This window comes from Catharus ustulatus, chromosome 1 (genome assembly GCF_009819885.2).
Source record: "Catharus ustulatus isolate bCatUst1 chromosome 1, bCatUst1.pri.v2, whole genome shotgun sequence".
NCBI classification, from domain to species: Eukaryota; Metazoa; Chordata; class Aves; order Passeriformes; family Turdidae; genus Catharus; species Catharus ustulatus.
This window is the reverse complement of record NC_046221.1, coordinates 58,044,660-58,064,635: the sequence shown is the minus strand read 5'-3', so window position 1 is coordinate 58,064,635 and position 19,976 is coordinate 58,044,660. Positions and strand designations below refer to the sequence as shown.

General features: G+C 42.8%; 1 protein-coding gene across 3 annotated transcripts in view; it reads right to left on the bottom strand.

Annotated features, from left to right (window-relative positions):
• Positions 1-19,976, bottom strand: part of AMPH (amphiphysin) — a 134,986-nt gene that overhangs the window by 46,741 nt on the left and 68,269 nt on the right. For all 3 annotated transcript variants that reach the window (XM_033074668.1, XM_033074756.2, XM_033074844.1), the window contains exons 3-5: positions 12,534-12,588; positions 5,174-5,268; positions 710-805 (exon numbers count right to left, since the gene is read on the bottom strand). In XM_033074668.1, coding sequence (XP_032930559.1) covers positions 710-805; positions 5,174-5,268; positions 12,534-12,588 — 246 coding nt within the window. The remainder of the gene's footprint in view (positions 1-709; positions 806-5,173; positions 5,269-12,533; positions 12,589-19,976) is intronic.

Here is a 19,976-nt window from a genome sequence, read left to right as displayed (position 1 = left end):
TCCTTGATGTAAATTACAAAGGGTATGACTGTGTGTTACCTACTCAGTTATAAACCATCACAAAAAAAAATAAAATATGCCCATACAGTCATATTCAAATATTAAAGTATCTATCTCTCACCTATGTGCCTCTTTATCCTCACACATTTCATTTAGCAGTCATCTTTCTGGATTGTACACCAGATGGGCATTTGGCAGAGGCTAGAAGCTGTATAACATTCTCTCTCTCTCTCTGTAATACACATTCCGATCTGTATACCAAAATCTTTTTATAACTAACTAAAGACAGCAACCATAGTTTAGATAAAAGAAAGATACTCACAGGTGCATCTAGCCAATAACAGAAAGCCTGCTTTCCATGTAATTTGTCCGGCATTTTAACAGCTGAAGAGCTTAATTTGCACTTATTGAAGTTTGTTAAGATTACCTCACACCAAAAAAACAGGAGCAGAAAAAAGCATAAACGTTTCCTCTACAAAGGCTAATTTGCTTCCAAGTACTATTGAATGAAAAATATTTTTGCTGACTTGGAAAATCAGCCCTGCCTAATGTCAGGAATTGACTTACAGAACAATACAGTATACATGAGAGCATGACTTCCGCCTCCCACCCTTTTTAATTTCTTTTGCTTGTAATCTAATTTTTCAATTTATTTTGCAACTCAACAGAACTTTAAAACTTGTCCTTTATAGAAAAATCATTACTGTACTTTGATATCAGGAAATTGTCCTAGATATGTATCCAGTGTTAACAATGACCCATCCACCAGCTTTTGATGGAAGTCTTCCCAAAGTTCATCACATTTCTGGAAAGGTAGAAAGGAGAAAAATGTACTTAGTAGTTTAATGTCACTCTAAACCTAGGAGAAATACAAATGTAATTGGCAAAGATCAATCTTTCTGAAATTTTAAAGTATTCTTTAGGGAACTAAATCAGACCATAAACATAAAGTGAATGAAAAGGAATACCTTGATATTTCAAGCTCAATTCACAACAAACTAAGATTAAACTGAATAACTGGTGTGTGCTTTAATTATTTCAAATAGTAAGTGCTATGTGAAAATAAGAATGTCATGGATTCAAGGTGTTCCTCAGGGTTTCAGGTCCCTGTGGGCCAGTAACACAGAATCTGAACCTGGCCTAGCCCTTGTGTCTAAGTATTTTCACTGCTGATGAACCTCGCTTACAGAGAAAGGAAGTGCAAGAGAAAATAGAAGAGAAAATAAAGGGAAATCATCTCATTCTTTTTATGCCATTAAGGTACATTTGATGAAATGGCTGATGCTGACATGAACTCTAGATTGTGCTGCTGGAGAACTGGAATGAGAGACAGCAAACACCCCAACATCAGCTGGCAAAATAAACAAAATCTGCACCCCCACCACCCTCCTCTGCCCTGAAGATACAGTGCTTTCCCCCAGTCCTTTTATGGAGCTCTGGGGTAGTCACCAGGAGAAATCCCCTGTAGTTTTCTGATTTTTATGAACATATTAATGAAGGTAATGTGACAAGGACTCGATGGGTGAGATTCCTTACTGGAAGCAAATCCTGTTACATCGACATAGTGCTTGAGGTCCTGGGTTCTCCACTGAACAAATCATTAGCACATGTTAAACATCCTGATTCCCCCTTTCTCTGCACATTTAAAAAATCACTTAACATCCTTCTCTTTGATGGGAGAGAGGCTAATGAGTGTAAGCACTGCTCTGCAGGGCTGTTATTCTCACTGACAAGTCTGGAAAAGTATTCCCAAGTGTTTATCATAACCTACTATACGACATATTATAAATGCTGTGTGATGCTAGCTTTCAGTTCATTCATTTCCTGTTCTAATAGAGTCCCTAATGAATGATGAGAATCTATTAAACATGTTTAAAAGCAATACCTCATTTATTAACACAGTATTTAATCACAGTGGTCTACAAAGCACCACAGCATTAGACCATAGAAAGTAACTGCCTGTATTGTGTGTTTGCCTTTGTATCTTGCTGATACGTATTTGGAACAAATTAAAATAATGGAGATTTTCTGAAAGCTAATGGATTCAAACAACATTGCTGAAGGATTCTTTAAGCCATCACCTTTCCTAGGATACAGAATAAGGTCTTTTAAGTGGAACCTTTTTGGAATGATCATTTATATCCTAAACTGAATAGATACATAATTCTTTTTTACTTCAGGCTGACATCACAGAATTACAGAATCACAGATCAACTAAGTTGGAAAAGATCTTTGAGATCATCAAGTATAACCTATGACTTAATACCACCTTATCAACTAGGCTATGGCACTAAGTGCCACATTCAGTCTTTTCTTAAACACCTCCGGAGTTGGTGACACCACCTCCTACCTGGGCAGCCCATTCCGATGCCCAGTCACTCCTTCTGTGAAAAAATTCTTCCTGATGTCCAGCTTAAACTTCCCCTGCCACAGTTTAAGGCTGTGTCCTCTTGTCCTGTTGCTGCTTCTTGGGAGAAGAGACTGACTCCCACTTGGCTATAACCTTCTTTCAGGCAGTCGTACAGAGTGAAAAGATCCCCCCTGAGCCTCCCTTTCTCCAGGCTAAACAACCCAGCTCCCCCAGCCCCTCCTCATAGGACTTGTGCTCCAGACCCTTCACCAGCCTTGTTGCCTCCTCTGGACATGCTCCAGCATCTCAACATCCTTCCTAAACTGAGGGGCCCAGAACTGGACACAGTACTCAAGGTGTGGCCTCACCAGTGCTGAGTACAGAAAAAGAATCACTTCCCTGCTCCTGCTGGCCACATATCACATATATTCCTGATACAGGCCAGGATGCCATTGGCCTTGTTGGACATGTGGGCACACTGCTGGTTCATGTTCAGTCTGCCATCAATCAGTATCCCCAAGGTCCTTTCTGCCTGACCTCTGTCCAGCCACTCTGTCCCCAGCCTGTAGCGCTGTGGGGGGCTGCTGTTGCCAAGCGCAGGACCTGACGCTTGGTCTTGTTAAGCCTCATATTGTTGGATTCAGCCCATTAATCCAGTCTGTGTAGGTTGCTCTGCAGAGCTCTCCAATCCTCCAGTAGACTGATATTCACACCCAACTTGGTGTCATCTGCAAATCTGCTAATGGTAGACTTGACTCCTTCATCCAGATCATCAGTAAAGATATTAAACAGAACTGGCCCCATACACAGATCCCTGGGGACACCACTGGTGATTGATCCCCAGCTGGATGCAACACCATTCACCACCACTGTCTGGGCCTGGCCATCCAGCCAGTTCTTAACCCAGCAAAGAGTGCTCCTGTCCAAGCCATGGGCTGCCAGCTTCTCCAGGGTTATTCCATGGGAGACAGTGTCAAAGGCCTTGATGAAGTCCAGGTAAACAACATCCTTCCTCACATCCACCAGGTGGATCACCTGGTCATAAAAGGAGATCAGGTTGGTTAGACAGGATCTGCCTCTCCTAAATTCATGCTGGCTGGGTCTGATCTCCAGGCTGTTTTGAAGGTGCTGTGTGATGGCAGTCAGGATGATCTGCTCCATAACCGTGCCAGGCACTGAAGTCAGGCTGACAGATCTGTAATTTCCTGTATTCTCCTTTCAGTCCTTATGGATGGGCATCACACTGGCCAGCTTCCAGTCATCTGGGACCTCCCAAATAACCAAGACTGATGGCAAATGATGGAGAGCAGCTTGGTGAGTTCTTTTGACAGCTCCGTCAGGACCCTAGGATGGATCCCATCTGGTCCCACAGACTTGTGAACATCAAAGTGGCTCAGTTGGTCACTAACTGCTTCCTTCTGGATAACAGAGGATCTATTCTGCTCCCTGTCCCTATCTGCTAGCTTAAGAGGCCATCTGTCCTGAGAATGACCTCAATTATTGCTGACAATTGAGGCAAAGGTGGTGTTAAGTACCTCAGCCTTTTCCTCATCTTTGGTAACCATATTACCATCACATCCAATAGAGAATGGAAGTTTTGCTTGGTCCTTCTTTTGATATCAATGTATTTATAAAATCACTTTTTATTATCCTTTACAGAAGTGGCCAGGTTAAGTTCTACCTAAGCTTTTTCCACTCTAATTGATGCATAAATCTATCTTTGTGAATTATGTACCCAAAAAATCAGGAGATTTTGCAATACTGCCCATGAGTCTCTTATGAAGAAAACACACCTATCTTAACATCTAATAGAGAATAAGAGCCAACTTTTGGTCCTTTCACACTAAACTACAAATTTCTGAGTGTAAAATCTAATAGCCTACAGATAAAAGAGAAGGTGCTATAGCAAGATGCAGCATGAGATTTTCCTGCTGTTTAACCTATAACAACATAAAAAACCTAAACCAATCAAACAAAAAGAATATGTATCTTAAATTAGGTAGTTTGGAAGTTGGGTGTTTTAAAATCAAAACTCCTTGCAGCAGGGAAGTTTAGGAGAAGGCAGTCATAGAGAAGAAGAGCAATTTGTACCCTGCTCTGTATTCAGGTTTACTGTTTACTGTATTATCAAGGAGGCCTTGCAAACTGAATACCAGGTGGTTAAAAGCTTCATTGACAGCCATTTGCACTTTCTTGTTACCACCATTACATTTGCTGACTGACTTCCCCCAGATTGAGGCTCTTTAAGCAGGCAATTCAGAGCACCTCAAGTTAAATTCCTGCTGTGTTGTGTAGAAAAGCCTATTCTTCTCTAAACCACTGGAGGAAAGTAAAAAGCAAAAAACAACAGTGTCCTGAACTCTAACTTGCCTTTAATTTCCATATTCTTCTCAGAGAGAGGCAAGAGTCTCATAAGAGATCCTGTTTAGTACCACTGGCTCAACAGTTGTTACACAGCACAAAAGGATAAGCAGATCTGATAATTTTTAACATTTTTTTGAACTAAGAATCCTGACTGTAAAATTGCATGTAAGATACCTTTGTACAAACTTGTCAGTCAGATGCTGTCAGGACCAATCCTGCTCACACTGACGTTATCTCAGTGGGAGTTTTTATCAGCTATTTCATACAACAGACACTACAAGTGCTGTATCTGGCCAGCAGGAGCTGCATTTCACAAGATCCGTAATTTATATGCTGAGAAAACAGGATTTAACATGACATGAAGGATTAAGGTCAATTTTGCATGCACACTTCTCCTCAACAGCTCAGATTAATCCATTTGCATCCAAAAAACATTTTCCCTCTTTCCATGCATCTTACCTCCCCAATCATTTTCACATCCTCACGTCCATACCAGTCTGGCTCATACACTTCATGGAGAGACTCTGTAAGCTTCTTTGAGGCATCTTGCATTCCTGCAGTTAGACAGAAAGAGGAACATACTAATGCAAACGACAAGAAATAGTTGCTAAATATCTTTATTTTCAGCCACGTGTACCCACTATGGTATTCGCTCCGGCAAATTTAGAAAAGAAGTACCTGAGCTTGGGGAGAGCGCTGTAATGGATGTGGTTTTATGAAGAATCTTGTCCGGTCACCCAGTAGGTTTAGAAGTTTGTGGAGCTCAGTGCTTATTGATGTTTGCAACAGGATGGTGCCTGCAGAGGATTGTGTGACGCCAAACTGATCAGTCACTTTTGGAGCTCTTGTTACCACAGGTGGAACAAGAACAGGGACTATTGATGGCTATCACTCTGTAATACACAGAGGAGCTGGCTTAAATGTAAAATAGCCTCAATTACATTATGAGAAAGGGCCTAAATCTATCTTCAGTGAAGTCAGTTTGAACCCAATGAATAAAAGCCACTCTCATTGAAGGAACTGGGGTTTGCATTTTGATATGGCAGGAGTCCATTAGATGTTGAATAGGGTTCTGAATCCAGTGAAACCAATCTCACCTAACTTTCTAAGAGTTCAGAATAAGTAATTTTTAAATGATAACTTTCCTTTCCACTTCTTTGCAAAATCTCAATAATACTCAAATGTCTTATTTAGCATTAACTTTTTTTTTTACAAGCACATTTTTTTCTCTAGTCAAAATCTGTTTGCTATCTTGAAAATGTCTCTAAGTATGATCTTCAGATTTAACTGTTCAGTGAACGAATTTAGGAATAACATCAATATTTTTGTTTTCTGCACAAAGAAACATTCACAAATGGAAAAGGAAAATTAATTTGAAACTTGAATGTGTAGAAGAGCAGACTTGATCTAGTCAGTTGGTATTCCACCATGCACTCCCAAAACATGCTGTAAATATGACAGGAAAATAAATGTAGGAATCCACATTTCTAATAAGAAAATGGTAGTCTATGGAATGGATAGGAAAACAGATACTGAAAAAGCTGAAAGCACATGCCTGCTCTCTCCTTGAGTACAAAAGAGAGAATGGCATGGGAGAGAATAAGTATAAAGAAAATACTGGTGTTTAGAGGGTACGAGCTTTCACCATTACATCAAAAGGTACTGAGCCAAAACATAGAATATTTGATCTCTTCAGCAATTATCTTTGGAGTGGTTTTTAATGACAGTGTTCAACCTAGACTATTAGGATAGCACAAGAATTAAGATGTATTTCTTCCTTGTCTTCTTCATGGTTAACTCTTAGGATGATGTATCTCCAGCTAAAAAGTGTTCCCCTGACTAAAAAGGAATTTTTTTTTGCCTTAGAAGATACCAAATTACAATAAAATACAAGTGATCTTATCTTTTCAGGCAGGACTCATTTAAAATCTTTAATGCCACTGCAAATTAATCAACTCAAGAGGTAAGCCAAAACCAACAGAGTTTTGCTTAAAAAGGCTGCTTCTCTCCAATCAAGGTGAACATACAAATCAGGAGGGTTTGTTGATCCCTGCTCACACTTGATCATTTCTGATACCAGACCTCCTGCCCTTAAGCACACTGTGGCAGAGGTTCCTGTGGCAGGCAGGCTAGCACGGCTGCTAGATAATCTCTCCTGAAGCTTGCACTCAGCTTGGTCACAGACCACATTGACACCTTTTCCTAGACTTTCTTTCCTAAGTACTACAGGACTCAGGCATATATCTGCTTAAGAGAATAAGTAAAACACCTAATATGCCATGTTTGAGTCATATCAAAACTACATCAACTTTTACACGTTTTTCTGTTCTGAGAATTAGATAAACGTCAATTCCACCACATTTCTGTAAAAAACATCAGTCAAATCCAGCTGCAGTCAGGCAAGTGGACAGTAAAGTATTTGGCTTTTTTAGTCAGCGGTTTCAATCTGAAATTTCCAGGCTAAGATTATCTATCCTACTCCTTCTGACTGCATCTATACCAGGCTTACTGCAATACACCAAATGTATTCAATTCACCAATCAGTGAATCCCCAGTCCTTCTCACGCCTCTAGACATGAACTTACAATGTCCAGTGATTTTTTATTTGGCTGGTTTCCATATAGAATTATTTCTTACACACTGATACCTTTCATACATTATTCAGCACTAAATTTAAGAAGATTAGTGTCAGTCATAGACTACAGCCTCTCTCAGCTATTTTTAACTGCTATCATTGAGAAAGATAAATTGTTAAAAGCAAGTCATTAAAGTACTAAGAAATATAAAAAGTACTAAGAAATGTGAAAAGAATTTTTACTGCTGATGAACAGTTAGAAATTTATATTTAGTACCAATTGTTTCATTCAGGACTACTTGTTGGTAATTGGATCCTTTATTTAACAGCTAAAAGTGCCAAAACATTTGAATCACTAAGGAAAAATGTTGCTAAATGATCCGGTTAGTAAAGATTGAGCTTCTCAGATTAAAAAAGCCCTATTTCTATGGAGAAAAGCCCCCAACCCTGGAGCCTCCAAAAATTCTAGAAGCCTCCTTGTGATAGAGATCCTGGGGGTGGCAGTGCAGAGACATTCTCATTAAGAGATGGGGGAGGGTAGGTGACTCTTTACCATCACAGTCCCAATGTACTCAAGCTCCCATGGAGAATGAGACAGACCTGGAACAGGATGTTGGCTGTAGAACTCATATACTGTGGGGTGTCCTCACTGCCCTGCAGGTAATCTAGCCTGAATGACAGAGAGATTTCTGTTTTCCTGATGGGGTGAGACATCTTGGTCTGGCTTTTAATATTACTTTTGTGGTTCTTCAGGGAAATTACCTACCCTGGCATAAGGGTTGTATTTGTTATTGTCAGTAATCTATTAGAGTTTCCACTGGAACAATTCAATAATTTCATTATTCATTAATAATTTTTGCAGAAAGATGATGAATAGTTTTAGGGCTTTTAAGAAATTACATGAGTGATTTTAAGATTTCTGTGTCTGAAAGATATGTGCAGTTCTGTTACCCACAAACTGACAACTAGGCAGCAGAACAGCTTACAGACCTCAAAAATCTCCCCTCCCCTTCCTGTACACCAGTTATTCTTTATCACCACATCAAGCCATCTGAAGTGCATGGTGCTTTCTTTTCCTCATGCAGGACTACTTTTTACCTCTGTCACCTTACTACCTGCATGAAGATCCAGGTTTATTCTTTCCCATCTGCACTGGTATGTGCAAAGAGCTCAGGACAGAGAATGAGTGACCGATTTAGGGTTTTTGTAACAACTGGTCCATAAAACCATTCAAGTCCCCCAGAGCTCTCAAAAGCTTAAAAATAAATCATGAAGTATAAAACCCAGATATATATTGCCAAGGAGACTGGAAGAGACACAAGACTGAGGCATGAAATGATGCAAGCTTTGGGGGATAGCACACAGTATCATCAGTACAAACACCACTGGATACATAGCAGACATTAAACTATCATGCAGGTGAAATAAAACGGCACATAAAAGCCATTCACAAGTTCAACAGCTTTATGGCATGGTTTCTCCAAGTCCTTGAATAACCAACAAGAAAGATCACGGTCTAGCTAAGACTAAGAAGCACCAGTGAGCAAGAAAAGGAGTCTGAATACAGCAAAAATTCTTTTATGAATGTGTGATACCAAACCTTAAATTGTGAAGTATATTAAAGTGAAGGGACAGAAGGTCATAATAAGCCTCAATTGACTTGCTTAAATCCACACTAGGAGTATTGTGTCAACATTTGGAGACCACAGCACAAGAAAGATGTGGACCTGTTAGAGCAGTTCCAGAGAAGGCCACAAAGATGTTCAGAGACATGGAGAACCTCTCCTGCAAAGACAGACTGAGAGGCTGGGATTCTTCAGCCTGGAGATAAGAAGACCTTTTGGCCTGATAGTACTTAATGGGAGCTAATTGAGAAAGAGGGAGAGCAATTTTTGCACAGGTAGACAGTGGTAGGACAATGGGGAATAAATGATTTGAAACTAAAAGAAGAGAGATTTAAATTACATGCTGGGAGGAAATTCTTTACTCAGAGGGTAGTGAGATACTGGAACAGGTAGCCCAAAGAAGTGGATGCCCCATCCTTGGAAGTGTTCAAGATCAGGTTGGATAGGGGCTTTGAGTAACCTGATCTAGTGAGTGGCATCCCTGACTACAGCAGAGAGATTTGAACTAGATAATCTATAAGGTCCTTTCCAACCCAAAACATTCTATGATTCTATGAAATCATGCCTGGATATCTACTTCCTACTTCCAATATCAAGTCACTCAGAATTCATGCAGCAAAAGTTCAGATCAGAAGTTCAAATCCTAAAAGCCTTTAAAATGAACTTCTCCTCTCATACATCCAAGAGTATTAGGATGTCAAGTGCATTATTTTCCTTCCAATACATATGACTATATGAGTGACATTTTTTCCTGCAAAATGAGCCCCTGCTGACAGCATGACTCCAAGTCTCTGACATCTTTGGTGCAAAAATCCGACTCAAGTGCCTAAATATGGCAGTTCCCACGGTTTTGTGCACAGATACCTAAAAAATATTTTCATGATAGCAGTCATTCAAAGAATTGCAACAAAGACTGTAGCAGGTCCTTCAGTCATCCAAAATCTGGTCTCCGGCACTACCGACCTAGTAATGTTTGAGGAGGCCTCAGCCAGAGCTGTACATTGTGCTCTGTCCCAGGCTGGGTGCTCACTCCACAGCAGCTATGTCTGCCAATATGTATGCCAAGGACTCCCACTGCTGGCTTGTTGACTCGGACATTTTTAAGGCTCTCATAAGTGCTTTTGACTGGATCTTTTTAAAGACATGTAGGTAATAAGGTGCTAGCAAACACTTTTCATTCTGAGTAAGAAAGTCAGTCCAAATTACAGTAAATTCACGAATACAAGCCGCACTGAGTATAAGCCGCATCTCTGGGTGTTGGCAAATATTTCGGTTTTTGTCCATAGATAAGCCGCACCCGAATATAAGCCGCTCTGTCGTTCTCAGCGAGGACCCACGTGCAATTAGTAACAGAACCGCGGGAGGGCAGGGTTTACTGGCTGAGCTAAGGCTGTGCAGGCTCGGCCCGCTAGGGGCCGCTGACGGGGCCAGGTGGCCCAGCCCGGTGCTGCCGCTCGGGGCCGGCCGCCACTGCCACTGGGCTCGGTCACCCCGGGTCGGCGCTGCCCCGCGGTGGCAGGCAGGGACGGAGCTTCCCCCGCTCCTACGGCAGCGGCGGCGGGCGGGGACGGAGCTTTCCCACGCCCGTGGCGCCGGCGGCGGGCGTGGACAAAGCACCCCGCCTCCTCCCTGGACCGTGGCAATGGCGGCGCGCGCTTCCACCCGGGCCACAGCAATGGCTGCGCGGGGCTCCCGTCGGCTCCCCGAGACGCGGCAATGGCGGCGCGCACTCACCCCCCCCCCCCCGGGCCGCGGCAATGGCTGCGCAGGGCTCCCGTCGGCTCCCCGAGCCGCGGCAATGGCGGCGCGCCCCCCCCCCCCTCGTCCTCCCTGGGCCGCGTCAATGGCGGCACAGGGCTCCCGTCAGCTCCCGGACTGCGGCAACGGCGGCCCCCCCCGCCCCACCCCCGTCAGCTCCCCAGGCCGCGGCAATGGCGGCGCCCCCCCCCCCCCCCTCCTCCCCTGGGCTGCGGCAGAGGAGGGAAGAAGAGAGCTCTCCCGCCTCTCTCCCCGCCCCCCGTGCTGCCTGCAGGGAGCCAGGGCAACACGGTAACACTGTAACAATTGCGAAATGCCGGCTTTTACTGGCAGGTGCTTGGCTCGGCACTCTGGCTGGCACGTCTGGGGTTGTAAATGTCAGAAAATTATTAACATATTAGCCGCACCCGACTGTTAGCCGCGCTTCTGGGTTTCCACCAAAATTTTTGTCAAATTGCTGCGGCTTGTATTCGTGAAATTACTGTACTTAAAGGCAGCAATAAGAAAAAGATGCTAAACAGAAAGCATAGTTAAAAAGGCAAATATTAATGGAAAATTTTACACCAAGATAACCACAAAACTTGGTGAAAAAAAGTAGTCCATTTAAGAGTAAAAGAGCAAAAGAGCCATGAGTGTAGAGTACTAGGAAAAGAAGAGAAGGATGGAGAAAGAAGATGAAACAGAGAGGAGTGTTGTTGTCACCAATTCAGAAATCAAGGCATTATGTAAACAATCAGCTTACATGACAGATAAGACATCTGTCCAACAAACACATCATCCTGCTGCTTCTGAATAACCACCAGACAATGTGTGTGGAAAAAGTGAAAACTATGAAAGCAAAATTAGCAAAATTAGTTCCCCCCAAAAGATTGATGGTATGATTTCCTTTAAGAACAAAAGACATTAGTGCAAATTTGTTTTGTATGGAATTTTCCTTGGGCAACCCATCCAGAAAAGAATAGATGGTCAAATACAGTAAGCTACTGCTTTTATAATTTGCATCATAAAGAGCTTTCTTACCTGCCTGTGAACAGCTGATGAAGTGTTACTATGACAGTGATTTCCAGGGATGTTAATACAAATTTTCAAAATTTTCCCTTCTGGACTGAAGCCAGGTTAAAAATATATACACACATATACATTTATCATATAAATATATACATATATTTATCTCAATAAGCTACTGTCTCTCAATCAGTCACCAACTCTTATTCTCTTCCCTTTGGCCTCCAAATCCTCCCAAGAGAGAAAGAGGACACTGCATAAAGTGCTCTGTTGAGTGTGCTGGATTTCCAAATGTCTAGCAGGATTTAAATGACTGTTTACTTATCTCTGATATTTCAGCACTGGTTAGTGAATTTCTGCTACTTAGATTTTCAATGTAGTATCAAGAGACATCACATATGACTCTTAAACTTTAAAAAAAAAAATCGATTAAGCAGCCAGAAATAGATGAGGAATCATATTATCACAGAGAGTGTGATTTTGGAGGAAGCTCATCATCCAACTAGTAATAACCTGGAAATGTTACAGGTGTGGAGATCAAGTAATCCTTTGCCTTGCATGAGGTACTTCATATTCTAGTATTTGCAATGATGAATAACAAGGTGTGTAGACTTTGTGGGCACTGAAAATGCATGTAACATGAGAATCTGGGAAGTGGCGGATGTGCACAAAGGACAGTTGAAGATGCAAGACTGTGGATAGATAAGTTGACATTGAAGGTGGAGAATCCCTAGCATCAGGTTACAGAGACTCTTACTTGTATTTGTCTTTGTATGCTTTAAACAAGCTTACTTGTCTCAATTTTTTTTTAAAAAAGTTTGCTTTATGAAAGCAAGATATAAAACTTAAAAATCACCTTTAATGGCTGCTAAATATGCTCTCAGTTCTCTCTGGAGTCTGGATCCCTCTGCCTGAAAAAAAAAAAAGCATGGAAGTGAAAACACAGGTCAGTTATGTTTAATGCCTTGAAACATGCATGCAGTATGTCAAACAACAACTAAAAGCAATTTCAGGAACTATTTAATTAATAGTGTCAGATGTTGCAAGCATGCATAGATTCATATAAAAAGGGGGCCTGGCAAAGGAGGCTTGCATAGTGTACTCTCTAGGCTACAATTTCTCGGTTTATTTTATCAATCATCTGTGCAGGGAAGAACTCCACTCAAAGAAAGACAGGTACATTTTACAGTTCAACTCAGGTTCAAGGTGCAGTTCAAGTCAGCCAGGCCTATGGCCTAATTTGCAACACAAAGAAGTGTACACTAATTTCACGACTATACGGCGCACCTTTTTGACTAAAATTTTTCCCCGAACCCGGAAGTGCGCCTTATAGTCCGGCGCGCCTTATCTGATGTACAAAGTTGCAACATTTGCCACCCCGGAAGTGCAAGCCATGAGCTGTGGGGGGAGCCGGAAGTGCCGCGGTAGCCAGGTGGAGGTGGGCCTGGGGGCCCGCGGCACTGCCCCTCACGGGTCCAGGCAGTCCCGGGGGCCCATGGCTGCCGGATGAAGGCAGACCAGGGGGCCCGTGGCGCCGCCCCTGTCAGGTCCAAGGAGCCCAGGGGGCCCATGGCTGTCAGGTGAAGGCAGACCAGGGGGCCCGTGGCGCCGCCCCTGTCAGGTCCAAGCAGGCCAGGGGGCCCATGGCTGCCGGGTGAAGGCGGGCCAGGGTGCCCACGGCACCGCCCCTCCCGGGTCCAGGTGGTCCTGGGGGCCTGTGACACTGCCCCTCCCGGGTCCAGGTGGTCCCAGGGGCCCATGGCTGCCGGGTTGAGGTGGGGCCTCGACCAGCAACCGCCCAGGGGGAGCTGGGGGCGGAGCCTCGCTGCAAAAAAAAAGTGCGCCCTATAGTCCGTTGCGCCTTATAGTCCGGTGTGCCTTATGGTCGTGAAATTACTGTAATCAAAAATGGTGAACTTCCACTGGAAACCAATCAAATGAGGCCATTCTAGACCTGAAGAAAGTTCTACCCTTACACAAGTTGTTTACTATATTTGCAAACAATTTCCCAAGTATTATAAAATTTTAACATTTGTGAGCAAATAACTATTAATCACCATTCAATAACATGAGTTACTTTGTTTTGTTTGATTAGTGCATCTTGCAGTCTACTGTGAAATTTCGGCTGTTTCTTTGGTAAATACATCAAAATTATCTTTCTTTCTCTTATACCAACAACCTTTTAAAAACTCAGAACAGAGAAAATAATGGATTTTGTTACTTTATCTCTGACTGTATCACAAGTTGGACTTCACAATTTCTAGGATTTGCAAAGAAACCTGTGCTACACACATACTTTATTGCTAAAAAGATGCTGTTCAGTACATCTCCAGTAGCCTGAAAATGTTTGAAACTGTCCATATTTGCCAGTTTCCAATATCTTTCAAATTATTTATTAAAGCAGTTGAAAACTACAGGCATATCAGCTTGCAGTCACATTTTCTCACATACAGCTACACCATATGGAAAAATCAGCAGCAAAATATGACTGATGGCTTCACAATATGACTGACTCCTTTGAAGTTTCTCTCATATTTTCCATGTAAAAATTAGAATCTAAATGGTGCATGTGAATAATGTGAATACTTTAGAAAGCAGAAGGTATAACCTGTTGTAACTTCACTTAACTCAAAGGATGTCTGATGTCAGTGAAGGATTTGTCATCAGCAACTTCAGTGCTCAGAGCATTCGGACACAGAGGATCATAAGAAATTCGGTCTGATAGATGCTATCTGGTGCTTAAAATCCATCACAGCTGCAGCCATGTTAAGTCAAAATTGTGGTTCTGAAAAGATACTTGTCTTACCAGTACACACAGTACAACACAGATTGCATCTACCAAACTCACTTCTCCCAGTTTCTTGAAGGGAACTGTAGGCCTTTAGAATGGGATCGTCAACAGCCCTCACCCCCATCTCTCAAATTGCGTGCTCTGTAAGAAAAGAGCAACTGTTCAACCTCCTGGAAATATTAAAGAATTTGGAAGGTAAAAATGCCCGAGTGGGCCTAGAAAGCAGATTGAATTCACTTCATGGATTCAACAAAGAGAATCTTGCTTTTACACTAATTTAATCTGAAACAAGTCACCTACAGCTCTCAAATCCATTAATCAACTGAAGTCTGAGCACGGGAATAGACCCACCAGGGTGGTGTCTGAAAAGCTGCTGGCTAACAGCAGGTGTGAAGGAGCAGCCAGCCACCAACCTTTCCTGGTTGGGGACCATATTTGATGCTCCAAGGAAAGGCAATCTCTTCCCCAGCTTTGGAATCAAAGCTGCATATCAAAACAAGGAGCCAGACAGATGCAGTGGATTTAACCTCATATTTAATTACTTACATAACAACAGAAAGTTCTGAAAGAAGTATCTTGACGTTGTGTCCTTTAAGAAAATATTATGTGAAAATTTTAGTACTGTTTAGCAAAAGGTACTACCCTAGAGTGCCTTTTGCAACACATTATTTCATGCTAAATAACACAGCAGGAGCTAATTTCATTCTGTGCTTGTGGGTGGCAGTGGGATGACAGAAGCTGTCTGCTTTCCATGGACCAAGGCATTAAGTGCCAGAGGAAAGGAGATTGTACCCAGGAGCAAATTTCTTGATCTCATGTCTGAAGAGGAGGATCAGCAAGTACTAGACAGAAACTAGGTAGAAATTCCCCTTTTATGTCTCCTCCTGGGAGGATCCCTTGCACTGTGAGTAGTCACATGAAAGCATAGAAGTTATCTTTGCATTTCATAACTTCTTTGGCCTGAGTTGCTGTGGTAAAAATTGAAGGTATAGAAACTTGGTTCTTCATCATGATCCAGCTGAATAGGTGACCATATAGTAACAACTTTCAGTTATTAAAAAAAATCTCTGGTGTTCTGGGAGCAGCAAACCACAGTTACAAGGCTGAGAGCCTCCTTAGCTGATTTCATTTCCAGTTCTAGTCATACACATGGTGTTTTGCCACTAGGGCTAAGCAGAACACCACAAATGTAAGGGAAACACATTGCTCAAACACTATGTTTATAACTATACTTCTGTGCAGCTTTGTAACTCCTACCCTAAACCACTATTAGATCTGCTGTGCTTGATTAGCATTGTGCGTCATCAGCAGCTGCTGTTCAGGGAAATGTGTAAGAAAAAGTCAAAGCACTAAAACATGATCTAAATATTTTGCCATATGTGCTGTTATGAGTTCTGACACTTCATTCAAAATAATTATTTTATTATGCATCTCCCTCAGTCTAGGTTATTAACAGGCCATGAACACCTGAAATATCTAAGCATGATAGAGTCATATGACTTTTCCTTCATTATCAATTGTTGTGTGATGTGACACTGAAAAATCCATGAGCCAGCTTCTACTGAATTTGAGAGATAATCTCTGTTTCAATGGCAACAAAATCAGACCTTTCTAAAAATACCAGGAAAAAAAAATCAGCATCAAAAGCTCTCAGCCCTGTGAATCCTGAGAATGTGTATCTAGTCTACACATTTTCTAGAGTAAACTCATTATTACTGAAGACAGATATACTTTTGTCACCTAACAGACTAATTAAAATTAATAAGATGAAAATACTGCATTGGTTACTATGCACATCTTGCAAACTGTTACATACAGGTTTTAAAAAGTACCTTTTAAAAGACTGTCACATACTTAATATTGTCCTTTTATGGTGTTTACTAGTATGCTCCTTCTCTTTCTGTTCTATCAAATTAAAACATCCAGTAGTTCTGAAACCACCGCTCCAAGAAACTGCATTAAAGCCATGAATTTTGTTAAATGAGATGCAGCTTCTTGAGGGAGAATGAAAGATAGGTATCCTTTCACCAATGTTGTAGCCCTCTGAAATGAAATTTTCCAAGACAGCACTGATGCTCCTTTTATAATTTCATAATTTCTTTCATTTATTCTACATAAGTCAGCAAAATGAGTCAGATGTAAGAAACTCCAGAGGAAAGTCTCCATAGCAAACTTCCCACAACCCGTTTTTTTGATAACACTGTGCATGTTCTACCAGACTCCAGCACCAAAAATCAGTGCTCTTAACTCACCTTATCAAATTTAATACACAAATCACAAAAAATCTATTACGTAATCCTGTTTAACTTTACATAAGAGCAAAGGAGGCATGCCAACAACCCAAACCAAACCAACATCCATTTTTGGGAAAGTCAACACAGCTCTTCACAGCAATGTCCCAACTAATAGTTTGTTGCTTTGAACAATGTAGACTACCACCTTTCTACTCTCTTGTCTCATCATATGGTCAGTGTAATACAGCTGGTAAAGAGACATGCACTCAGTGAGAGAAGAAGGTTCAGTGTTTCAGGGTCTACCAATCTACAGCCACAAGCCTTACGTACCCTGAGAGCAGCATTAGGCCCTTTTCAGTACTACTGATTCTCGGGTATGTTTAGTTTAGTTTTTCATTTAAATTCATGGCATTTAATATCTTAACACTGGAAGTAAGAAAAAGAGAGCCATAGCACTGCTGGCTGTGAGACTAAAATAGTTAATGAGGAAAACTAAAGCCCCATAATTTTTGTCTAATCAGCTTTTGCTTCCTGATGGATCAGAAAAACTGATGCATCTACTCAGAAATTAAAGAACACCTTGCCTCAACAAAAATTGCAACTGGATGATCTGTTTTCCAGGAATTATCAATTTACAGCTTTTCAGTCAAAATAGAAGAGTTTGATTTTTCTATCATGTCATATACAGGATGTAAACACAATACGTCTTTCTAGGAAAAGTCAGCATGTGAATGACATACAAAACCCAAATACAGCAATTTAGTGACAGGTAGAACACTGAAAATTTTGAACCTGGATCACAGGATGATTAATTAAAAAAAAAAAAATCAAGTAATAATGCACAACTAATTAATACTGGAATTTTGTCATTCCATTGCTAAGACATCAGAGAAATAGCTGAAAACATTTTCTATATCACCTGGAAGACATTCCTTATTGTAATGTGCTGTTACACGTCACAGTGTTGAGCAGCGCTGTCTCTTAGTTCATAAACAATTTAGGCACTATTTATTGATAGGTCTTTTACAGAATTCTGTAATATGAATGAAAATAACTATTACATTAAGAGAAGCCTAACGTAATAAAAGGTTACTTGGACAAATCTGTAATCCAATATGAAATCTATCTGCTTGCCATTGCATCTGTTTGCTATTTTACCATTTATCAGTGTCTTTGCTTAAGAAAGGTGTTTGCCAAGGAAGGCGGGAACCTCCCTTGGAATGAAGAATATGACCCCCTTCCCTCCAAATTATTGTAACTTTGAAATTAAAGGGCTTTCAGGCAAAGATACAAGAAAAGGGATTAACAGTTCTTTACTAGTATGTTTATGGATAACAAGGCAACAACAGCATTAACAACAAACAGAACTCCAAGTGCAGTGCCAGCTTCTCTGAGCTGCTGGGCACTTTCCCCTCGCGTGCAGTTCCGGTCACAGCCGCCAGAGGCGCTGGTGGCTCCCAGCCAGGCAGGGCAGTTGCGATGATTCCCCCGCGCCTGCAGGGGGCACTGTGGCGTGGGCCCAGCCCCCTCTTTCCACACAGTAACAGTGGCACAGCCGGCGGGAGGGGATGGAGAAGGAGCTTCCTTCACAAACTCATGGGGGGCAGCCAGTCCTGGTGCCTCCTCCGGATAGCAAAAGGAACTGTAGCAGGGACTTTGGAAGCAGCAAGCTGGAATGGCAGGGGCTAGCAAGATCCTGTAATGGTAGATGAGATGTGTGAGAAACTCTGCGGCTGTAGCTGGAACTGCAGGGCATCCCACTAGGCAAGGGGGTGTGAGGCCACAGCAGAAGAAACAGGACAGGGCTGGGCTCCAGTGGCAGCAGTGAACTCAGCCCCCTGCTCCCCTGAGAGCAGCAACCGGCCTCCTCCAATACTGAGAGAGCAAGAGAGGCAGGAGCTGCACCCAGCCCCCTTTTCCTCAGCCCAATTCTCTCTGTACCTCCACCCCTCCAAGAGAAGCCCCTAGCTAAGAGAGTAGCCAGCCACGCCCTTCCTGTGGCAACTTCTTTTGTCTGTCTTAAGTATCAGTCATGATGGTTTCTTTGCAACAGATGGGACAAAATTCCATGAGAGAAAGAAACGGAAAAATCCTAAACCCCAACAATCAGGTCCCTTATAGTCCCTAGAATTGTCTCCCAAAATCTGAAATCCTTTTCTTAAATAAATGGAGATTTGGGTTTTGAAATATTTATCTAGTGCTTGATAAAAATGGGTTTGCAATATTTACCACTTGATAAAAATGGGTTTGCAACATTTTCTAGAAACACAGAGGTTTTAGGCATCTTCCAGGAGACCACAAAATTTGTGGCCCAGCCACTAAGAAGGCTCAAAAATAAGAATTTTATTGTTCTAGTTATTAAATAGCATGTTGAATTGAAGTAAAGTGCATCAAATGAAACAGACTTCTCAGATTATATACATTAATAAAAAAAAACAAAAACAAAAAAACCCAAAAAACTCTAAAGGCAAGAACCAGGACCAGTGTCATCAATGGTACAGCTGAGCTGATGCAAAAAGAGTACAGTAATTTCATGATTACAAGCTGCACCTGATTATAAGCCGCATTTCTGGGGTGTTGGCAACGTTTAGGTCCTCGTCCATATATAAGCCACACCGGATTATTAGCTGCACTTTCATTCGTAGCGAGGATCCGTGTGCAACTTTCACAAAGTTGCCAATTAGTAATGGAATCTCAGGATTGCGGGGTTTATTAGCTCGGCTCGGGGCCGGGCGGAATCAGCCCGCTTGGAGCAGCCAATGGGTCCGGGTGGCCCAGCCCGGGTTGCTGCTCAGCAGGGCTGCTCGGGGCCGGCCGGGCGGCGCTGCCTCTGCCACCAGGCTTGCTCACCCCCTCCTGCCACCTGCACCACCGCCGTGTTTGCTCACCCTGGCCTGGCTCTGCCAGCCCCCGCGCTGCCGGGCTTCCCCATGCTGCTGGCCCTGGTTCTGCCGGGCTTCCCCGCGCTGCTGGCCCCGGCTCCGCCAGCCCCCCACTCGGCGCCGCCGGCCCCGCCTCTGCTGCACTTCCCGGCTCTGCCAGGCTTCCCCCTGCCGGTCCTGGCTTCTCCCCACCAGTCCCGGCTTCCCCCCTGCCACCAGGCTTCCCTGCACCGCCGGTCCCAGCTCTGCCGGGCTTCCCTGCACCGCCAGGCTTTCTCCTGCCGCCAGGTCCCCCCTGCACCGCTGGCCTCCCCAGTGCTGCTGGCCCCGCCTCTGCCAGGCTTCCCCCCTCTGCTGGGGCCGGCCAGGCTCCAGCTCAGCTTGGGGCTGCC